This window comes from Pectinophora gossypiella, chromosome 17 (genome assembly GCF_024362695.1).
Source record: "Pectinophora gossypiella chromosome 17, ilPecGoss1.1, whole genome shotgun sequence".
Classification (NCBI taxonomy): Eukaryota; Metazoa; Arthropoda; class Insecta; order Lepidoptera; family Gelechiidae; genus Pectinophora; species Pectinophora gossypiella.
Window position 1 is genome coordinate 11,557,171 of NC_065420.1, and position 16,634 is coordinate 11,573,804.

Here is a 16,634-nt window from a genome sequence, read left to right on the forward strand (position 1 = left end):
ACAATATTTTCCTGTACCCAAAGGTTGCAGAAGTTGAGGAATAAGACCGCCTGTTGTGCCTTTCTGTGTCTGTTGTCCTTATTTCTGTATCTTGTGGAGAATGACCCATTACTTTAGAGACTGGCCAGCCACTATGGAGAATGATCAGTTATTGTGGATAATGATCGGTCACTACGGAGATTGACCAGTCATTATGGAGACTGACCGGTTACTATGGAGATTGACCAGTAACAGTATGTGCATGTTGCCCGCGTATAACAACATCATTTACGTTGCGCCTGTGTAATAAGCTAATAAATGTAGAGTCTTGTACAAAGTTTCCGAGGTGTGACCACGTGGTCGGCGCGCCGACCCTGGGGTCGGCGTCGGCTGCGTGGGCTGGGAGCCGGCACGGCTCTACTTTGGTGTAAATACTGTGTAGAGACAGGTCACGAACCCCCGTAAAGGCTAAAAGAATTTACAAATTTTATATATAAATTCACGCAAATTATTAATTTTAACGGTTAGAAGTAAGTAATAAAAAATATTTAAATCAGTTAATTATGGAATCAGTTAATTAATTTTAGAATTCCTTTTTTTACAAAATGTTTAGTTTTTTATGTACCTACAGAATGCCAAGAACAGTGACCTTTTGCTGTCCCTAGGTACTTAACATAAAATTGTGAAATTCTGAGAAACCTTTTAAATTAAATAGAGAGTTTGTTTCCATGATAATGTTTAATATTGATTGAAGTTTGAGCTTATGATATTTCATTTGCTTCGATCCTGACATATACTTCTTTCGCTTCTTCCGTATCCATCAATGGTTTGTTAGGGAGCTATTGGATATCTGATATAAAAAATCATCCGTAACCGTAACTGAATCCGAAATAAAAGTTTCGGATAATATCGGATTGAGGCGGAGCCAAATTGAGACACGTTATGACAAGGGGAGTTAAAATGGCCATATCGATGCAATTCATCTAAGAAAGCAATATTGCTATTTGAAATTTGTTTGCATTTCGCACTTACTTTTATATGCGCAAATGTCAAATTGCAATATTGATTTTTTAGATGAATTGCTGCGAAGTGGCCAAGTTATTTTGATCGGCTGGCCAATGCCGAGACTTTTGACTTTTTTTTTCTTCTTTTGTCGTCATAACATTATAACTTGTCGTTATAAATAAAACCACTTTTTTACCTATTTGTATTTTACTTTTTAAATTCCTTAAAAAATAATATTCGTAACCGAAACTAACGGATAATCAGAAATAATGTATTATCTGTATACGTAACCGTATCCGGTATAATAATCATTCTTAAATCCGTATCCAAACCGTATCCCAAATTTCATATTCATAACATCCCTGATTTCATACACACGCGTCTATTCAGAGTAGACATGGAACATCCTTAATTAATTAAGTACATTATATCCTTGATAGATAGATAGATAAAATACTTTATTGAGCACGATGGAGACAACACACAGAAATAAGGACAACAGACACAGAAAGGCACAACAGGCGGCCTTGTTGCACATGCAGTAATTACTTCCAGGCAACGTTTGAATACAGGAAAATTATGTACAAATATAGGTTTAGTGGGCGTCATACGGCTGATGATGATGATAGGTTTAGTGTATTCTAGCATAAAAAAACAATTAAAAGAAGTACCTATATGGAATAAGTAGGTACATTAAACTATCTATAATATTCATAATATAATATGTATACGATCTTGTTACAGAAATCTTTTATCATCCAACGATAATGTTGCAGGTACTACCAGTGCGTGTCATACGGGTCGCTGCCGACGGAGCGGCATGAGTTCGCGTACTTCCTAGTGAACATGACGCTGATGTACGTCGCGCCACTCGTGTCCACCCTATACTGCTCCTCTGCCTCACTGCTCGAGATCATACGCCGCGCTAACACCGCCAATGGTAAGACAACTGAGACAAAGTCACAGACACGTGTCGCCAATATGATTACAGTGTAACAGAATTTGAATTTCGAACTAGATACTTTATTGTTTTGTTTTGACGTGAACTATGATGAATTTGAATTCAGAACTAAACATTTTAAATTTGTTGTTTTGTTTTGATGTGAACAATAAAATACTAGTTCTGAATTCAAATTTTGATACACGATAAATCTAATAATAGGGTCGTGTACTAGGATCAAAATAATTATAAAATTCTGATTACTAAATAAAGACAGATCTACAACTAAAGAAAATCATTTCCTTTCTTCTATTTAACTTATTTTTTAATTTTAATTAAGAAAAACGTAACAGTAAGTTCGACATTTTATCACGTGTTTCTATGACGTCACAGCGTGCGTTTTCATACATATTCCATAGTAGGTAATTTCGCGTTTTGACGTTTAGTAAAAAGTAACTGATTTAACTAGTTGGAAACTAGCCTATTGATAAACATGGAAATTAACATTCGTTTGTATTCAATTTTAATAAATTGGTCACGAACAGACGAGGGAGGGAGGAAAAGCGAAAGTGCGGGTTGAGACCCGATATAGGATAGAGATCTCCGAGGTAGAGGGAGATAGAGTAGAGTGGAGTCGGAGTATAGGCGAAATCAACTCAGAGAATGTTAGTCAGTAACGACACCAGTTGATAATAACCGGTAATAACCGGTTGCTCTAATATAATGCAGATAATATCGAATTCAATGTTCCTAAAATAGCAGGTTGGATGAACTTCCGCAATGAAAATGTCATGATACGAATATTAGCATTGGGTATAAGTACTACTCTATTTATGTCTGGATATCATTAGCACAACTACGTACGAGTGACGTAGAGAAGATTTGCTCGTTCAGATTTATAAATTATCTCAATGCAAACAGGGCTTAAACCGGGTCACAATTCGGGCACTCAAATATTAAATAGTTTGCATGAGAACATCCGTTTCGAACCAAAAAAAAAGTAAGTAAATTAAAAATAAACTTAATACTCTGAATCCTAGCCGATGTTTGTTACTCTTAAAAAAATATTGTGATACAAATTAGGAATTACTAATTCCTGCAGACAAACTGTTTAAAAACAGTCTTGGCATTGCTAAATTGTATTTAGAACTAAGATGGCCGACTTTGCTAACTGACGTATCTGTGTTTTTTTTTTTTGCTAAAGTGATTTGTGTCTTTTTGACAATTGGGTAGTTTCGTAAGTCAAAAATTTATTATGAAATTCTGATTACTAAATAAAGACAGATCTAATGGTGACAAAAAACGTTTTTTTTCTTACTATTTAACTTATTTATGAATTAAACAAATAATAATAATAAGTGCGACATTTTGTCACGATTTTCTATGACGTCACATGTTGCTGTTTCATACAATTTCCATAGTAATTTCGTGTTATAATGTTTAGTAAAAAGTAACTGATTTGACTAGCTGGAAACTACCTGCAAAAGGTGAAAATCAGTTTCGCCAAAAATTGCAGATGCGTCGGTTCGCGGCATCAGCGACGGTATAAACTCAAGACTATATCCCAATGGGGTAGTCAGAGGTACATCCATCGTAATATAATCTAAGTACCTACACCTCAGCGAGCTTTGAAGATTCAATAAATACTTAATAGATCTATAGAAATAACATAGCGATGATGATGATTCCAGACAAGATGCGCCGTAGTGGTGTGGGCATCCTGGGTAGAGCGCGGGCGCGGACCTTGAAGATGACGGTCACCATCGTGCTGGTGTTCTTCACCTGCTGGTCACCATACTACTTCTACTGTCTTTGGTAAGTACGAAAAATATCAAGTGCTTAACAGAGGAAACCCATATAAGGCACTTTGAGACTTTCCACGTTTATTTTCCTTTCACACCATGCGGGCTTGGTTGTGAATAAGTAAGTGGTTTGAATAAGCGACGAATAACGAAAAAAAAATACCGCAAGGGTCTTGGTTATTTTTTAGTCATTACATTTTACCCAAGATCCTTTTGTCTCATATTTCAGTTGCCTGCCCTGCCCTCAAAACTATTCTAAAACCTGTGCACACCCCTGGGAAAAACTGTCCGTGTGACAAAATCATCGTAACTCATTGTGAATTTCAATTCGTACTTAATTAAGTACCTATTTTTTTGAGATTTTAATTCTTATTTGATTAAAATTTGAAAATAAGATACTTAAGTAATTAAAATTCGAAAATAAGTCAAAAAGAAAAACAACATTGATTTTTGATCATATTAGATTAGCTATAGCTTCTTTTTCTAGATTAGCGTTTATAATTTATCTTTGACCCAGTGAAATACCTATTAGGTAAATTGGTTAAAGTTTTGTACCGGGAGCCCTAAGCTTTCCCCATTTGCCCGACCAAGTTTGTAAATCTAAAACAAGTCACAATAAAAAAGAAGATCGGGACACAATTTTTAGAAAAACTATCGACAAAGCGAGCTTAGGAAACCAGACATTACTCCCAGCTCGGATCTCCCAAAAGCGGCAATTCCCAAACCCATTTCACACTTCAGGAACCAAACAGCGGCGGCGTTTATTTCATTCCACACGGTTGTGAAGTGACAAGAAATCGGGTAGATCCCTTAGTGGCCCTGAAATTGTTTCTGATAGACTGTTCATATTAAGGGGCTTTGAATTGTTTATTTTTTATTCGTTCATATACTTAACATATACGTATATTTTTTAATTTACTCAGATGATAATCAGTGATCCCACAAAATGCTTTTAAAGTATAGAAGCGGATGGTAATAAAAATCACATGGTTTCCAGGATTTGTGCCAATGACACACCCCGGACACCTCATACAAAACACCTCGTTTTACACGGACACTACACATTGACATTATCGTACACGTGCATCTGTGTGTGTGACGTCGTAACGAACCTATAGACGAATACTTCTTCTATTGTGTGGGTTGTGAGGTGGATTATCAAGCTCATCAATTCTGTTCAGGGTTATTAATGACCCGCCGAAGGCCCCTTGCATGTAACGGCTACGTACTTACATCGGTAAATAGTACGGCTTAAGTTGCCTTCCGAAGCACGGGCGAACGACTGCTGATTTTATTTATTTTCCAGGTATTGGATAGATAAGGACTCTCTGAAGAAACTGGACCCGGCCATCCAGAAGGGCATGTGGCTGTTCTCGTGCACCAACTCCTGCGCCAATCCCATCGTCTACGGCGTGTTCAACAGGAACCGCTGGACGTGGCATCGTAGCGCCGTAAGTTTCACTATATTTTTCTTCGCAGCCACGCATTTTCACACACGCACGCATTTACACGCACACGCAGGCACGCATGCACGCATGGCACGCACACAATCGCAAGCACACGCAACGCTCTTATAGTAAAAATCACGAGAGAAATAAATTTTGACGTTTTCTTAATGTCATAGTTAGTTATAAGGTTTAATTTTCCTTACTGATTTCTATTTACTGTGGGTCTGACTACTGTCAAAATGGACTAGTCTCGCGATTTTTACTTTTTTACTCGTTGTAATTTATCTTGATCTTGGAAGCTAAAATATGTAACTTAATTCCCAGACGACCCGATGTCGCGGCGGCAGCATGCGGCGCGGCTCCCGTTTACCATACGGAGAATCCATGGAAATATCAGCGGCAACCCTAGCGCGGGCGCGTAGCTCAGTGATCAGCGAGCGACAAAGCCGCAGAGACTCTGCCTACGCCTCCAACGGCTCCCAGAAGCACTATCACAACAACAACAACACCTTCTCAAATGGCATGGTGTAGCGGAGGGCACGTCGCCGGCGCCGGTGCAAGCACAATTTCACTGATCACGACGCTATATTCGAACACGAAATCTTATAGTAACGACAGTGACCTGTTTAATCTTCAAATTAGTGGATCCTGTTAAAACGGGATAGCGCTATACGGATATACTAGTGAACCAGTGAAACGACTCTCAAGTGAAGTGACAAATGACAAAAATACGTTTTTATATTCAGGCAAGTTGTAAATATAACTTTACAGTGAGTTATAAAAGCGATGTTATATGTGAATATAGCTTTGTAGATATTAAGAGTCTAATGCTTGTGTGATTCGAATTGTTGAGAGCATAACTTTTTAAATTATCACTCCTCTTCACTTCTCGAACCTTACGCTTTATGTCAACAAAGAGGAGAATGTACAGCGCCCTACTGTAAGGCAGTACTTAGTGTCAGTAGGTAAAATGAAGTTCGAAGTAAGAATAATTGACAGAAAGCATAGTAAATAGCGTCATGCCTCAATTTTTTACAACTCCAACCGCGAGCTCCATTCCATCTACGGACAACTGGACGTCGCGTCGGCGGGCATATCATTCTTATCTTCTTCCTTTCTGATGCGAACAGCAAAGGACTGGAACTGTCTGCCGTCGTCTGTTTTTCCGACTCGTTATAATCTGGGAGTCTTCAAGGCTAGAGTGAATAGGCATTTGCTATATAAGCGTGATCCACCCTAGACCACATAGTCACTTACCATCAGGTGAGATTGTGGTCAAACGCGAGCCTATTATATTAAAAAAAAAGCTAAACGACTTGCGGAATAGATTTGTGTGGAACCAACGCAATCAATCCGCTGTTGGCAACAATTCAAGAAAAGTGTAGTAATTGATCTGTCCGCGTAGCCGCTGGTCGCATGTCGTCCTGTAGACGTACTATAATAAGTATGATTAAAATATGTCAGAATCTCTTATAAACATATAAGGTACCTAAATGTGCAAAGGAAGCTTTAAAATAGTTTTGAGACATATCTGGGATGTATAGAGTAAGAAGTCAGTCAGTTCGTAAAGTTTGTGCCATGCCTTTTTCTAGATTAGCGTCAAAATGGCGGAACCACAATTTAACGTGTACGGTCACGAGCATTAATAGTATACACTTTGGTACCATGTCACATTAACTTTCTTGACGAATTCAACTATAAGTCTCACTAAATGTCAAATATGTTAGTGCGACAGAGTCCTAAAGTGGGTACATTATATTGCTCATGACTGTATATCTTTTAAATAAGAAAGGTACTTACTAGATTTTTTCGTTTTTGGGTACCGAATAGTACTTAAAGAGTACTAAATCTAACAATATCGAATTTTAACATTAAACTATTGGTCCCGCCATTTTGACGCTAAATTTTCTAGACTAATGCCGTTTGCAGACCTAGACCTAAGCTAAGTTACCTTAAGCTTAATATTAAACCATTTATTTCAGGCTACGAAAGCCACAATACAATACAATCAATATCAATAACGGCCTCCGTGGCCCAGTGGTTTGAGCGTTGGGCTCACGATCCGGAGGTTCCGGGTTCAAATCCCGGTGGAGACACATCACGAAAATAACTTTGTGATCGCTAGTTTGGTTGTAGGACATTACAGGCTGATCACCTGATCGTCCGAAAGTAAGATGATCCGTGCTTCGGAAGGCACGTTAAGCCGTTAGTCCCGGTTACTACTTACTGATGTAAGTTAGTACTTAGTCGTTACATGACCCATTTCAGGGGCCTTCGGCAGGTCAGTAGTAACCCTGACACCACCTCACAACCCACACGATAGAAGAAGAATCTTACCTTAGCCCTTGGTCTGCCACCGGCTTAATAGATGTTGAATGTTAAACTGCGACATTCCTATAATGTGACATTAGCATAAGATTGTGATGGCTGGGAATTATTCTAGGGAAACTAGGGGCCGGGTTTCCACTGACGCGGAGATGGGCGGAGAAGAGCGGAGATTTGACCAATCACAGCGTTCGAGAGAGCGAAAAACGAAGACGCTCTGTTACTCTCTCCCTCACGGTGATTGGTCCATTCCTGCACATCTCCACTCATCTCCGCACAGCTCCGCGTCAATGGAAACGCAGCCTTAGGCAAGTTGCAAACGATTACGATAACCGACAGTTTTTTCTCGACGTGACTTATCGTACATTTACGCATGTCGGAAGTAAATGACAGTGTAATCGATTAAAATGTATATAAAATAAAATTAAAAATTACTGTCTGTTTTTAATCGTTAGCAACTTGCCTAAGTTTGGAGACTTTTGTTCATATGTTCGCGTAGTTAATACGGGTCCAGTACAGGGTTTTAGTGACATCATAAGGAATACTTTGAGGGATGATTCAGACCATGATTCTGAGTTGATATTAAGTAGAATTTTCCGTCGCAAAAGTATGGATCTGAAAATAATTTAAAAAAACACAAATATAGTCATGACTTTTCCGAAAGGAAATTCCACTGGATATTAACACAGAATCATGGTCTGAATTAGCCCCCAGTATTCGTTCGACGTCACGACAGCCATGTATACAATCCCGCGCATGCGCACCGTCGCAAGTTTGGGTTTGGAAGTGTTTTAAAACGTTGCAGCTATATGGTACAAAATTATATCCAAAAAGACTAAAACCTTATCGTAATTACTACGAAGCTACTACTACTAAAAATACTATTAGGGCTTCGTATCAGAAGTAGCTGCAAAGAATCTCTGATTATTTGTAGCTCTACCCCACCCCATTAGGGATTGTGGACGCGATTTATGGCGTATTAAAGAACCTAGACTATTTCCTAGCCTCATGTAGTTAAATAATTTTAAACTAGAATACTCATTATTTTTCCATTTTGTGAAAATCGTCATTCCAAAGTTATTACGAATATTTATACCTATATATTTTATTGTAAATAAGACTGACAGACGAATGTCCGCATATTAGGTATTTTGATACCAATCACTCTTGTAGCCGTAGTATGCCATCCGCGTAACGAACGCGAATCAATTTTTTTTTTGCCGTGACTTATTGTAGATTTGCCGCAGATGGCATTAACTACTTGGCCGGACAAATGGGGAGCGCTGAAGGCTCTCACCCGGTACAACGTTTCAGACAACAGCCTGAGGGTGCCCAGTTGGGCGCGAACCTCGGCTCAGGGCGTCGTCTGAGAGAAAAATATTTGAAAGAATTAATCAATTAATCAGAGCGAATCAATAAATGAACTAATAAAATTTGTTAGAAAACAACCTAGTCAAATGAAGTAAATACTTTTTTACGAAATACTGTCTTTGTGTATGAGTATACAAAATGACGTCATCAATAAACGATGTCGACACGTCATACTCATTGTTATTTAATAGTTCCTTAAAAGAAGAATTATTTTTGAACGTATTAGCCTGGCTTCTATAACTTATCTTTGACCCAGAAGGCTCATTTATTAAGTTGCGTGCATTTCGTGCCAGCATGCCACGGCTACTGTTGTTTATTTGCAAGAGGTTTTTTTTGTTACTTATCAATTCATCGCTGACGTCGCTAACTGACGTATCAGATTTTTGGGCGAATCTGATTTGCACCTTCTGCACCTGTCAATGAGACACAAATTATTTTTTCCAAAAAATGCAAGTACTTACGTCATTTTGCAAAGTCAGCAACGAATTTATGAATTTCTTTATACATAATTATTGAGTCGTATAAGTTGGTTTATTTTAATTTAATTAGTTTAAAATCGCGTGTCCATTATGGGTTACCTCTTTTGTATTTTAGCTAATCTTTATTTGTGTTAAGAATGGCCCCGATTCCTGCAGACACCTGCTAATTTTACATTGTTATATCTGTCATTTTCTTATCCGCCGCAAAGCAAAGGGATGGGTCATTGACAGCTCCCAATTTTAGGAAGAATGAGTAAATGAATGAACAACCCGGGCGAATCAAAAAGGTATCTCGCTGGTATGCAAACTGTTTGACGTGTGCTGTCAACATAATTCTGTCGGTTTGGCCAATGTAAATTTTTAGACGGTTGTTTTAGATTGGTGCTTAAAATTGACGTGTGTTCCATAAATTTTATGCTTGTCGATTAGTCCCTTTCGTTTTCGGCGGATAAGAAAATGACAGATATAACTTAAAATAAAATTAGATGGTGTTTAAAGGAATTAACACTAATAAAACGGTAAATCTCCGCCCCGCACCCATTCGTATCAAGTGCCAACCTCACCCCCTCTGGGTGTTACTTTAATCTTAAATGGCTGTAAGCCTCTAAGGAGTAACAGGGAGCGCTGTGGTATTTGTCTCAGTCGCACTTACGTGGTAAGAATTAGATTTTTGTTTGGAGTGTCCGGGGTGTGACAATACATAGGTACGGTCACGAGCATTAATATGTATACACTTTGGTACCATGCCACATTAACTTTTTTGACAAATTGAACTGTAAGTCTCACTAAAAATCAAATATGTTAGTGCGACAGATTCCTAAAGTGGGTACATTATATTGCTCATGACTGTACAGGTACGTAATACAAATGAATAACTTTCCAGGCTACGTTACCAAAAATAATGTAGATGACGCTGTCGAGATTTAACGTGATAATTACCTATTTTCTCATTACTCGGGCTACATAATTATTCAAAAATATAATGTAAAGGCAGAGGCATATATATAAAAAAAAAGTTGCTTAACATCTGGATCAGATACGTGTAGAATTATGTACAGAATAGTAATGGGTGGAAGGTTTAATCGTGCCTGGGTGTAATAAAAAGGGTCATCATTCGTACCCAAAAACAAAGATAAAAGATGCATGTCTGTTATCCATGAAATTAGAATGTTAAACGAAGAAAACTCTTTGCAGCGCCATCTCTATTGTTACGTAAATTTTAATTATGAAGAAACTGTTAAATTATCTTTTATGGTTGTCAAAACATCTACAGAATATGAAAATATGCATCAATAAAAAGCTCGAAGTCGAGTTAAGTCAAAGGGTGGCCATTTTTAATTTACAATCGACAGGTTCCCGATGACACGCGGTTTTATATAGCATACCTTGGCTGTGAGGCGATAAGCTCAGTGAATGCAAAGAAAAATACTTTTATACCAAATTTTACTATTAATTTGTGAGTTTAATTATGTTTTTCAATAAAAGAATCAAATAATTGTTTCTTGTTTACTTCTCTGTGTAACTAAGTATATTATATCTTCACCAGTTTTTATTACAAACTGGGGGGTTAAAAAGGCCACATCGAAACAATTAATTTATAAAGCAATATTGCAATTTGACATTTGCACATATAAAAGTTATGTGCGTAATGTCAATAAATCTCAAATAGTCAATATTGCTTCTTTAGATGAATTGATTCAATGTGGCCTTTTTAATTCCCCCGGGGGTCTAAAAGTAAGTGAGCATATAAAAATAAGTGCGCATATTTCAAATAGCAATATTGCTTCTTTAGATGAAATGCTTCAATGTGGCCTTTTTAACCCCCCTGGGGGTCTAAAAGTAAGTGCGCGTATAAAAGTAAGTGCGCAAATGTCAAATAGCAATATTGCTTCTTCAGATGAATTGATGCAATGTGGCCTTTTTAAACCCACCTAGGTCACAAAAACCGAACCAATGTATTATTAGGTGAGGATCATTATAGATCCAAAAAAATAAGACATGTAGACACAATAAGTCTTTATTAAAATAATTAACATCCAACTATATCCATTTATAGAGAAATATTTAGAAGTTTCAGTAAAATGAGCTTCGTAATTGTACTTATTGTTAATATACATTTGGTCAGATTTGGAATAAATTGTGCTTCAGTTTAAGATTTATTTTATTTTGGACAGGACAGATACAAAGAATATAAGAATACTGACTTGATTTATTATTGTGATAAATATTGTCATATTATGTACCTAGGTGGTTATTCAAGACACTTTTTACCGGGTTCTTACCGCGCTTAATCAGGAATATGATTTGGGAACTTTCTCAGTAGTAAAAAGACGAAAAACTTAAGTAATAAGAGCTTTATTACCTAACTTTTAGGCAGATAAAACTAGAGTACAAGAATTAACAATTTGAAAAAGTAAAGTAGCCAGTGTTCTTAATATTAAAGAGATTTTACAACGGGACATTCCCATACAGGGAAGATTCCCGGGAACGGCATATCACTAAATATGACACTTTCAACAATTTCAAAATATCGGGAGTCTCACATCCCTGATTTAAGGCGGTAAGAACCCAGTAAAAATTGTTTTAATGATAATAATAACCGCATAAACCACAAACAGCGTATACTAGATATGTAATGGGGATATTTCGATATATTTTTACCCTGATACGTAATCCTAATAATTTCTGGTTTAATGAAAATAACATGCAAACGCTCTTTGTTCCGGAAATGTAGGTCCTAGGCGCCTACACTAACACAACAAGCATTTTAACACATAATACATAGCCTTACTGATATAGCTTGACTGTTCATATTGTCAGTTCTTGTTGTTATAAGAATCTGGGGATCTAAAAGGCTACATTGACGCAATTCATCTGAAAAGCAAAACTGTAGTTTGACGTAAGTGCGCAATGTCAACAAATGTCAAATAACAATATCGCTTTTTAAGATAAATTGCTTGAATGTGGCCTTTTTAGACATGTTCGATAGAGTCATCAATATACCTAGGTCGGAAATTCTGTGGCATATTTACCTAAACTCGGTGGTAGTCCATTCATTCGGAAAAGCGAATTTGTTACTATTTCGAAACTATATGGCGTTAATAACGCATTTAAGCAACGTTAATAAAATATTATGAAATGTATTTATTATATTATTGTTCTGACAATTAATAACATTGTTGCTACTTTTATGAACTCAAGTAAAACAATGAACAGTAATATCAACTCTAATTATGTACTACTGTCCAGTTTAGGTACATATGCTACCGAATTTCGGACCAATAGTCATTCAAGCTTTGAAATATATCTTTTAGATTTGGAGCATTCCCACGTGGGCATGGAGGACATTACAGGTACTATAATGCTCGCATATATCACTTTCAATAGGTACTCAACGCAATAGTTCCCCAACGGCTCATATACGTAACCGCACAGAAGAATATAGGTACCCCAATGTAACACATGCGGACTAGAGCTATCATAAATACTATCTCTACATAAACACGAATACATTATATTAACTCTTAATAAAACGTTTATAAATATTAAAATCTTTTATCAAGACGAATATCCATCAAAATGTTAGGCCTAACATTCACTTAACAATAATAATATTTGGCTAGGCCAACATCGGCCGACGTTACGTTATACTATTTCGGAAAAACTAACATATACATTGTCCTCCACTCATAAACAAGTTACATAAATAAACAACAAACTTTTTAAATCGTTTGTAACGATCGAAATAAAACCATTTAGTATTTTAAAACGTTTTAAAACACTTTAGTGTTCACTGAATCCACTCAATCTTCAATTGGAATGCAATAACTCAACAAAATTATAGTTACTTATACAAACGTTCATACAAATCATCTACTTAATGAAACTATGGCACAATTCCCATGTTTATACATAAAATAGATTGAACGAACATCAACTACGTTTATATACATCCATACAAAAATAGATGGAGAGTTGTTTTGGTTTTAAGGATTTCATGTTGTCATAAATCTCAAATACAAACTGCAGTATCAAAATGCGATAATGCACAGACAGGAGCCTTACACAAGTTGTAAAGGATTATGACAATAGAATAGATAATGACAGTAATCAAAATATATGAGATTGACATATCATCTTATTTTATCACTGTTACTGTCAATTTGGTAGTTTCCTAGGTCAATGATTAATTATGAAATTGGGATTATTAAATAAAGACAGATATAAAGGTGACAATAAACGTTAACTTATTTAAGAATTTTAATAAAGAAAAATGTAATACTAAGTGCGACATTTTATCACGTTTTTCTATGACAGGTTGGTTTTTCATAAAAATTTCAAAGTCATCTCGTGTTTTGACGTATATTAAAAAGTAACTGATTTGACTAGTTGGAAACTACCCTATTATTGTTTGCAACTTGGTAATCCCCCAGCTGTCACGGGACGGCAACCGCGGTGCAATTATATCGAGGGCTTTAACCAATACGACGACGAGGAATAATACGACGTAGATAACATTCGCTGTGTTCATTGGTCGAAACTACTCGAAACCCTCGATGTAACTCGCACCGCGCACTGTTTCTGCGTAGAAAAAGCAGGATAGCAATATGACGTCACGTGACGTCCAGCATACAAGTTTGTCAAAGCTGCCCACCTCATTCAACCAAAATATCCACATGATATACAATGGACAAACACTAATTTATTTAGCAGACAGTGCAACTGAATTGGACTCGCCTTTTATTATTGTATTTACTCGTTCATTCATAAAATACTTTTTTTATTCACAATGGGTATTTTACCATTATTGTAAAAGTAAGACCATCTCACATCGCATCGCACGACGCTATCAAATATCGCATGGATATGCTATGTTAGAATTAGAATGCCAGCACTATTACGACGACGTTGTCTTCGACATTTCATTATTTCATTAAACTTTCATAGGCATGCTTTGATAATTTATAAAGAGTACGTCTCGTTTGTCTTTTCTTCGGAAATCGCACAAATTGCATCGCGTCATGGAGAAGCTCGCTTATATGTTTTATCTATTAGGGTTAGTCCACAATATAATATGTTTGTAGTAAAGGGAGGGGTAAAAAACGCTACATTGAATCAATTCATCTTAAAAAGCAATATCGCTTTTTTAAATTTGTTGGCATTGCGCACTTACTTTTAATGCGCAATGGCAATATTGCTTTTTAGATGCTTCAAAGAAGCCATTTCAAACCCCCAGTTCGTCTAGAGTTGAAGGATTAATTACGTATTTCGTTTTATTAATAGCGCACAGGATGACCAGCTCAAAATCCGTTCCACGACGTCTCAACATCCGACTACCCACAATGAGCTATGATGACTTATTGAGATATCATGAAAGAGCTTTTAAGTACAGTAGAAGTAGGTTCATATCGTCTCGCTTGCAATTCCATAGTACTATAATGGCACATTGAGAACACACCGATAGCGTAACCTCTAACAACTTTAAACCAGAGGGGTTAAATAGGCCACATTAAAGCAATTCATCTAAAAAAAGCATAAGCGTACTTAGGTACTTTTTAAGCGCTAATGCAACTTCGCTTTTTAGAAAAGAAAACTACAAATGCGGCCTCTTTAGACCCCTAGTACACAAATAGCTTCATCATTGACAAAATCTACATTTTAAATATTCTTCCAGTTTCAAAAGTTACGTTTATTCATTCTTCCATAAATATTTGGCTTAACTCTCTACCATTCTACTTCAAAATCCATCGAAAAATGTATATTAAATAGATTTTTGATTCTAATCTAAATAGCGAATTTAAATTCAAAACAATGATATGACTATACGGGAGATAATAAAACGATAAAACAGATCAATAAAGAGATATGACATTTTTGTCTCGGGGACATAACAAAAGACTCCAACGTATCGAAGAATCACAACATAGACGCTATTGCAAATACGTTATTGTCCGGGCACGAAGTAACGCTAACGCTGAATAACGTTATTTGAACACAGAACGGTTATAAACCGTTAATGGTCGGACGCTATAGAGCGACAAGGATCGTTTGGCACGACGCCGCTATCGGAACTAACGCCGCATCCTATAAAAACGTCACTTTTGACAGTTGTTATAAATGGAGAATGGAGATGATGCACACCAGCGCCCTCCCATCAATGTCATCCAAGCGAGATCCTTGTCGACCTATATGTCATTCAATGGTCGCCCTTCTCGAGTTCGGTGAGCTCGTGCGCCGGCGCAAGCTCGCGGTCGTTCTGCACGGCGCGCGACTTCTCGATGTCGCCTTGAGACAGTGACGTCACAATGATGGCGCCCAGCGCGTCGCACACCACGTTGATTGTGGTGCGGAATCGGTCACTGAAATTATACAATACATGATAAATATTGAGGTTTAAATAACAAAACAAATATCTACCTACCTATTTTAATTTCATTCTCATTTAATCAGTTTATACAACGTTTGTTATAAAGAACTTACACTATGCAGCTGTGTCAATATATTCGTGCATTCAGCAACAAATCATAAAATTAAGCAGATCAGACTGTAAAGCTATAATCCCTTGCCTGCTCTGACGGGAAAGTCAAATTAAAAATTTAAAAGCTACTTTGTCTCTTGAATGAATAAAACGCATTTTTCCCCACTGTTTTTACGTAACCAGAGCTGCAATAAATTAAAAAATGTGTCTGTTTTTACACAGAATAAGCACCCTTTTCGTGCTGGACAGGTGAAAGATATTAGCATTTTCAGACTTCTTTCTTCTTCTTCAAAATAAAAATTTCAAAGACAACACTCACAGCAGCCAGTCGACCGCAAGGATGATGGAGACGTCCTCAGCGGGCAGGTTGACGGTGTCCAGCACCATCACCATGGTAACCAGCCCCGCTTGAGGGATGCCTGCCGCGCCTATACTCGCTGCCGTTGCTGTCACACTTGAATGGAAATAAATTTCCACATTTTACATTCTTTTTCTTTCTTCTATTTGTTGAATGCAAAGCTAGCATAGTAAGAATTGAAAGAGAATTTGAATTTGAAAAATCTCAGCCACCTTAGCTTAATATAGCAGTCAAACTTATCCCTTTTTCAACGTGTGATTTATCCAACAAGAAAAACTACTGCTTTTTGAAATTGCTGTGTCCAAAGCTCTAACTAGTAAAAACTAAGAGTTGCCAAGTAATGGTGGTAAAAGCCCAAATCGTCCTTCAATAATCGTTAATTTCGGACTTTTACCTGCAGGCATCTGGTTTATCGTAGGTTTGGTAATGCTACAAAAATACATGTTTAG

The 16,634-nt window shown here is 37.0% G+C and overlaps 2 protein-coding genes across 3 annotated transcripts in view; one reads left to right on the forward strand and one right to left on the reverse strand.

The window, feature by feature from the left end:
- Positions 1 to 213: 213 nt before the first annotated feature.
- On the forward strand, positions 214 to 5,705 carry LOC126374638 (gonadotropin-releasing hormone II receptor-like). The gene is made up of 5 exons (XM_050021328.1): positions 214 to 227; positions 1,761 to 1,924; positions 3,616 to 3,739; positions 5,033 to 5,177; positions 5,499 to 5,705. The coding sequence occupies exons 1-5, from the start codon at positions 214 to 216 to the stop codon at positions 5,703 to 5,705; spliced, it is 654 nt and encodes a 217-aa protein (XP_049877285.1).
- Positions 5,706 to 11,350: 5,645 nt separating this feature from the next.
- Positions 11,351 to 16,634, reverse strand: part of LOC126374181 (excitatory amino acid transporter 3-like) — a 44,002-nt gene continuing 38,718 nt past the window's right edge. For both annotated transcript variants that reach the window (XM_050020673.1, XM_050020672.1), the window contains 2 exons: positions 16,147 to 16,281; positions 11,351 to 15,708 (listed from right to left, as the gene is read on the reverse strand). In XM_050020673.1, coding sequence (XP_049876630.1) covers positions 15,546 to 15,708; positions 16,147 to 16,281 — 298 coding nt within the window. In that variant the 3' untranslated portion in view covers positions 11,351 to 15,545. The remainder of the gene's footprint in view (positions 15,709 to 16,146; positions 16,282 to 16,634) is intronic.